The sequence below is a fragment of the Haliotis cracherodii genome, unplaced genomic scaffold, assembly GCF_022045235.1.
Source record: "Haliotis cracherodii isolate W230 unplaced genomic scaffold, xgHalCrac1.p SCAF_4, whole genome shotgun sequence".
Lineage (NCBI taxonomy): Eukaryota > Metazoa > Mollusca > Gastropoda > Lepetellida > Haliotidae > Haliotis > Haliotis cracherodii.
Genome location: NW_027266297.1, coordinates 46,138,572 through 46,146,494, shown reverse-complemented (window position 1 = coordinate 46,146,494; position 7,923 = coordinate 46,138,572). Strand labels below are relative to the sequence as shown.

At 37.5% G+C, this 7,923-nt stretch overlaps 1 protein-coding gene across 2 annotated transcripts in view; it reads left to right on the top strand.

Moving 5' to 3' along the window:
- The first annotated feature begins 245 nt into the window (after positions 1-245).
- The window catches only part of LOC139479177 (uncharacterized), a 31,598-nt gene continuing 23,920 nt past the window's right edge, over positions 246-7,923 (top strand). For both annotated transcript variants that reach the window (XM_071261983.1, XM_071261982.1), the window contains exon 1: positions 246-427. In XM_071261983.1, the coding sequence (XP_071118084.1) occupies positions 314-427 (114 nt within the window). In that variant the 5' untranslated portion in view covers positions 246-313. The remainder of the gene's footprint in view (positions 428-7,923) is intronic.

Below are 7,923 nucleotides of genomic sequence, written 5' to 3'. Positions count from 1 at the left end.
TCTTAATTATACAGTCCATTTGGTTACAATATTATACAACTGAGTGAGTTATTTAAAGCTCCCGACAGTATTCTTCCTAAAGACATGCCTCGTGCGATTGTATTAAATGCGCTGCCGTTTGGTAATCTTATCCATATTGAATTCATAGAAGGATCCCAGTCCTCCGAGCCAGCGACAAGAGGCTACAGCTTCAAAAGGATTGGTTGAAAGATATCACGTGATCCAGCGCCATGACAGTTGTCAGTGGTAATTATGACGCTATAATACTCCAACTCACTGAGTGAGGCGTGGATTGTTCACCGTCCAAAACCAAATGACAATTAGATCTTTCACAACAATGGGTAGTGCTAGTAGTGGTCCAGCTGTAGGAGTGACCGCCAACCCGCGTGTGGTGTATAACGAGAAACTGTCAAAGAAAGAAAATAAGGTAAAGATTGGTCTCTACGAGAGTACACGCATACTACACCAATGATCGTTATAGTTTGTATTGTGGCATGGCAGGGCGACCGGGTGATACGTGTAGCCCCAGTTGTCTTTGCTACGCATTATACAGGTGTGGTCATCTGATTTTTCAAAAGTTCTGTTGTTCGTCTCAGCTAATTTTGTTTATTAATTACCATTAGTATTAAAATAACTGGGTTTTTTTCATGTAAGATCTGAAACCAAGGTGTAAATATTATTGGTAGCCCCTGTGTGATAATGTGATACATCTGTAAACTTAAGATAAATGGATGTCAGTTGTAAATTTGGAAACCCAAGAATTCAGGGTCCTTTTAGAAACATCCCATTGATAATGTAAAAGTATTAAAGGGGCACTGATCTAAAGCAATTCCCAGGCTCAGGTTGCCTTTGTTATTGTTTTTTCCCTGTGAGTACCAAAGTAAATATTTCACCGGAGTATTGCATATTTTGACAGTCAAAATGTGTAAAATTTTCACTTAGGCAATTTATTAAGCGCCTAAATATTCAGTTATTTTACAAATTGACTGAAAAATCTGTCCATTTGTATTATTATGATAACAAATTCAAAACATTTTTATGTTATAATATCATCACCAAGTGAAAATGTTAGGATTAAAAGTACAACTCTATATTGTTTTCGGCTTCTAATTGTAGCATACTTAAACTATTGTGATGTCTATAAGCCCTTTTGAACGTCTTAATCATTTTAAGTCAAGCTGTTGAATACATTGACAGCTATTTCAGTCAATTTGTAAAACGACTGAAATATTTAGACATTTTATGAATTGCCTGAGTGAATCACATTTACACGCTTACAAAGGAAAAGACTCGTGAAAACAATGTCTATCGCGCATTGCAGAACTTCCCAACCAAAAAGTAGAGAAACAAGTATGATTCTGTTCAATGCTACAGCAAATGAATGAAAACAAAATGCAAATATCATAATTACAACCTACCTGTGTTATAGGTATAATTTTAGACAGCTACCTTTTTCGAGGAATGTATCCGTGAATATCCTCATAAAGGAACAATATCCCATACATCTGCAGCTGTACAGAGAAACTTATTCGATGTCACTGTAACAATCAAATATTTCAAAATATGTATAGCGTTTTGGGATATTATAACCCGTGTTCTCAACTGATCACTCAGTTTGCTTTAGGCGTTTCACATAGCCTAGGTGTCAAGTCTCAAAGGTCAGCTGAGAAAACCCATGTGACAACTATTTTCATAATGTCCACGGTTCTTTAAAAAAGTCCACTGAGTTAGATAACAATGAGCACTAAATCAATGTATTATCGGTTAACCCTTTGAACAAAGTATGTTGTTTTTACATCAGCACTTCACATTGGTCTGCTTTAGAAAACCTACAGATGTAAACACTTACTTTTGACATACAGTTTCCTCTGTGCAAGATGACAGTGATTAATCAATCAACATATTCTCTGTTGATCCTTTGATGGCTAGGAATGATCCATTGAGTTACAAAAAAGTAAATCAACTGATAATTCTGACGCTTAGAATAATAACAGGCTTTCTTCCTTTAGCATACACAGAATCCATATCTTTCTAAAATAAGTTCTGAAAATACCAGTACATAAATGTTTGCCTTATGTTTGTTGGTTGATTACTGCCGCGCTCAGCATTATTCCAGCCATATGACAGCAGTCTGTAAATAATTGAATACTTTTCATGATCAGTAACTTTTTTTCTCAATCCCATATTTGAATCTAAATGTGCCATTTAACTTATGGATACAGAGTTAAATATATATATCATGTTTGGTCAATGTCTATCAGAGCAACTTACATTAATTTCTATTTACTTTCCACCTTCTGCTAACCAGGTGGGCTCAGTTGCTAGGAAGCATATACTAGTACATTAGTAGTATAGGTAATAGGGGTTCTGGCTCACTTCCACTGGAGCCGGATTCATATACCTATACTGCTACTACAGGGGGATTTTTTATGCGTAAATGACTATGCGATTCAACGATAGTCATGAGATTCAGCTAAATTGACCACCACCTGGAGTCTATGATATAAATTTTTATAGGTAATAGGGGTTCTGGCTCACTTCCACTGGAGCTGGATTCATATACCTATACTGTTACTACAGGGGAAATTTTTTATGCCAAAATGATTATGCGATTCAACGATAGTCATGATTTGTATTAAACGAAACATCAATATTAATTAATAATGAATAAAATTTACTATAGCCCACGAGGATATTGGAAAGGTGTAGGAGCAATAAAAAAATTAGCCACCGCTGCTAAGGTATCTAAAGATGTGGCCAAGGATTGGTTAAAGAAACAAGCGATGTGGCAAATATATTTACCGGCACCGCGTTATATACCGAGGAAGAAGTTTGATATTTCTACGATGAATGAAGTTCATCAGGCTGACCTCTTGTTTCTTCCTCACGATAAGGTAAAACGCAAAACGTATAAATACGCTTTAACAGTAGTGGATGTGGCTAGTCGATACAAAGAGGCTGAGCCATTAACCTCGAAAGATTCAACAGAAGTAGCTAATGCACTGAGTCGCATATATAAACGCGGACCGCTAAAATGGCCTAAGCTATTTCAAGTAGATCCCGGTCGCGAGTTTATGGGATCGGTAACTAAACTGTTAACAAAGCACAACGTCAAAATCGTCCGTGGTGAAAGAGGGGCCCACCGTAGTCAAGCCATTGTTGAAAGATTTAACCGGACTCTAGCGGAACGTTTGTTTGGCTATCAGTATGGGATCGAAATGAAATCCGAGCGATTGAGATCAACCGAATGGGTGACACGATTATCAGCCGTTGTATCAGCACTGAATAATGAAGTAACGAGATTAATAGGGAAGAAACCATCCGATGCTATTAAAATGAAATCCGTGACTTCCGAATCTTCAGCACCGAGGAGAGGCAAAGAACGAAAACTTCCGGATAGAGTAAGGGTAAGATATTTATACCAGCCCGGTGAACTCGAAGGAGGCCTACGTCGCGCAACCGATCCCATATGGTCCCTTAAGACGTATAACATTAGTCGATTGGTTACGAAAGAAGGAGAGCCTATTCTTTATTATCTTCAAGATGGACCGGGTAGGGCATTTGTACGAGAAGAGTTGTTCATAGTTCCCGACGGTACGGTATTACCACCATAACCATAAGCATAGGTAGTTACACCATCATTATCAATCCATCTCTTTGTATCTAAGGGGGATAATGATGTCTTGTTCATTCTTAATCCATATATCCTATGATCATAACTTCTTAAAGAGTTCATCTCGTGTTTGAACGTTCTACCGTTGAATAATGATTCTTTATACTGTTCGTGTTTGATATGCTTTTTTACCACATACTTCTTAACACCCTTAGCTTTTCTTATCTCTCCATTATCGGACTTTTTTATAGAATACATCTTAGGTCTTAATCCTACATACTCCGCTATAGGAGTCCCAGCACATTCATCCTTCATCTTACCTAACACCTTTTTATTTACTACGCTGTGCAGTGGATTATCTTTAGGGTAATTGCTCGTGTCGTACATATCTATTTTTTCTGCCATATCTTTATACACATCCTCGGTTTGTATTTCCATCAACAAAGAATCTGTGTCGGTATATAACACCTCGCATCTATCGCCGTATTGCTTCTTAAGTTCGTTGTAATAAAAGTCATACATTAAGTGTTTTGACAAGTCGAGAATACTCATACCGACGTACACCGGTCTGTTGAATTTTATATTACTCTTCTGCATATGCAACGCGGCTAAGTCGTTATCGAATATCTTGCTTCTGTTAAAAGCCGGACTGGCTATAAGTTTCCTGAGTCTTTCTTCCTCATTAGATCTGACTAATTTAACATCAACACGCTTCCTTAGATTCTCCATAGTTTTACCGAATACCGAGTTATTCATGAGCTTATACAGATTCTTTTCGAAATCGCTGGTGGCTATCTTTCTTAAATCTGTGTTCAACCTTATATAGGGCTCCATCCAAGGGCTTTGATCGAACTTAAGAACTCTGTGTATTTTCTTAAGTTTCATACCTAACGATAGATACAACTGGAGATTTCTGTAGTGAACTATATATTTTGTCTTATCCATCAAATTTGGTACGAGTTTTTCTACGTTAGCTAACCTATTATTACCCATCAAGGAGCGTTTATATTCCGACATCCAGTCTTTATTAACCATTAATCTTTCGGGAGCTAGCGGATAACTGTTATGGTCTTTATGTAAGGAACTCGGATATTCCAAGTCAACTTCTAGTATGTACCCTTTATTCTCATCATTCACATTGATATCATTCGCATTGACCCATTCAAAACCACCCGTGGGTAAAGGTTGACTCATAGCCCATCCGTACAAATTGTTAGCGTCGAGATATAATATGTGCGTGTCGGGTTTACTCGGATCGTATCCTTCCACTAATTTATTATTAGCCTTAGAATACCTTTTCGCTGCCATCGATATACCCCCTCTTAATCCTTTCTCAATAAACAAGTGCATATCGTAATCTGTGAGTAGTTTTAGTTCTACGCCGGTCTTCTTCAACAATGCATCCCACGATAGTCCGGGACTGGAATAGTACCATGCCGGGTCCAAGCCGTATTGTTTTAAACACGTCTTTCTAAATATCTCGAATATATCGGCGAGTAACAGTACATCGGTTTTTAAGTACAGATCGTGATAATCACCTAAATTCTTACAACCTAATTTATCCCAGACCGTCAGAGCGTGTTCATAATGGGCATCTGTTATTTTAGATTCTGTTAAGTTACTATAGAATGATTCGAGGGGTGGTAATTCAGTTTCTTCGAATCTAGACCAATCATCCATATATTCGTAAGGATATACACCTTTTCTCAGCAGCAAATGACGAGTTATCTTATCTGTATATTGATTTGTTATAGCGAAGTCATCGGGATTGTTCGCTTTAGCTAAATTGTCCAGGGAAGATAACAGAAACTGTACGGAGTCTATGAATCTAAGCCCATTACTTTGCTTTATTCTAGATTTCCCATCCTTGTCCCTATAATGTATAGGTTTAGTCAACGAGAACGATATGTATTTTTCCATATTGTTAGGAATGCACGTTAAACCGCCGTCGGTCTTTGAGATAGCTTGCATAATGAGATGTGAATCGTATCCCCTAAGGTTATGAAACACAACGGGGATGGGTATTGTTTGAGCATTCATTTTTAGTTTCAAGTTACACTCGTTATGAGCGGCTCCCCGATAATTACCCGTGACGTGACAATGATCTCTTACGGAATCCCCATCCAAGGGTTTATTACAAACGTGACAACTCGTTGACTTCTTGTGGGCCCTCCAATCATCTATCGTCATACGCATGGGTTTCTTACACGATAATTCTTCCCTGATTATTCTCTCTTCATTTTGTAGATATTCTAGGAACTTTCCAGCTGCATCGGGACCTCTGTAAATCACGGGAGTGTTTGTTTTCCCATCATACCTTACAACTATATATCCAAACCCACAAGGAATATGTTCTTGAGTTTTGTAGGTAAAACTACTCTCTTGATTATTATGGTTGGTATTTTCTATGGGTTTGATAAGCGCTTCGAAGTCGGCATAAATTACGTACGGTACTGGCATTTGATTACAATAATGTTCAAATTTTAATATATTTTTTCCCTCTTTAGGCATATCGATCCTGATAGCTGTCTGTCCAACACCTCTACAGTCTTCTTTATGCGATTCTAATAGATCTTGTCTGCTGTACCCATGCAGGCATCTTTCGCAGAAATATTTCTTTCCCTTATATTTAGTTTGATCGTATAGCACCCTGTTTAAACTCTTTATCCACGTATAATGATATTTACCATCTTTTTCGATCAGAAATGAATTGATTCTGGGAATATGTTCCGGAGCGGAGCTTATCCTGTGTACAACAATTCCTTTAGAATGTCCGAAAACATTTATAGCTAAATTATTTTGCTTTTCCACCTTATCAATTTGTGATATTGGTGTAGGTTCGTCTATACCATCGAAGTTGAGTCCATCGTTTTGGGGATAGCTAGAAGGTCTGTCCGCATTTTTGTCTACGGGGAACAATGCAGATCTTATCATCATTCTTAAACAATCATCGGATTTATTTTTTACATTAATTATGGCTTTTTTCTTCTTATAATACGGGGGTAAATCTATATAAGATCCACCTTTGAAAGGCATATAATTTGCTATATCTAAATATAAACTATCGATTCTATCCACACCCCAACCCGAACCTCTATTAGTCCAGCGTTCTAAAGTTTCCTGTATCCTCTGAATTGATGTATCTAATGATGCGTTTATATTATCGGATTCGGTTATAACTTCTTGATTGCTTCGGAAATATGGTTCGGTATATTCGACGCTATCATCTGCGTTACTTTTACTCAATGTCATTTTAATCGTCAGCTGGTATTTTATACTTTGTAAATCATCTAATTCCTCGTTAATTTTACTCGATATGATGGGCTTAATATCGTTAACATCCATGTTGGAATTAATATCCATCTTCCAACCTCTTAGATATTTACCAACGCCGGCGGATGTGGGTACAAATATTAATTCTTGTTGTTGTTGATTATCATCATTATTATGTTGAATATCATCCTCGTCTTGTTGATTATCATCTAGTAAAGCAATCAATTCAGCTCTTCTCATTCGAGAATAACCTCTCAGCCCACTGTTTCTCGCTCGAACTCTGAGTTCTCTAACAGTCTGGGGTGGTTCCAAACCGAGTAAGGTAATCAATTCAGCTTTTCTCATTCGAGAATATCCACGTAGACCACGTTGCTTTGCCATAGCTTTTAACTCTCTGACAAAAACCATTGTGGTTGAATGGTATATGCAAAATGATTCATTTGTCTAATTGGTTGTTTTCATATATCTAAATACGTATCCTCCCCAACCTATTCCTCTCATTGATGTAATCTCTCTTCCTAGCATAAATAATCTGATTCCTGACCCTATCAGCACCATGTTTCTTACATAAACAATAATGACCTTTGACCCCTATCCCGCATTCAGAACACTTATAGTTTATGTGTCCACGCTTGATGTAATAATTGTGTATACCGCAGTAAACATCAACACAGCGGCGGTTACATAGAGTCGTCTTCCCCATGAGTGTAAACTTGCAGTTATTCATGGTATATACATCTATCACATCATTTGTCTAAATGCAAATCACATCTACACTAGGGAATAGCTGAAAATCAATACTGCGGATAACCCAATAATAACAAATGCGACCTCTCGGTCTTTCTGAGCCTCTGACGGTGTATAAAACTGACTCATTGTTGGTCTAGGTATTGGGTCGAGTTTTTTCCCATAAACGAGGTAGTATTCGTGCATGGCAGATTCGACATCCTTAAACGTTTAAATTGAATGTCCTTCCTTAATCAGTTTTTCATGAATAAAGTCTAATCTCTTCATTCTCTGCTGCGTATATTGTAACT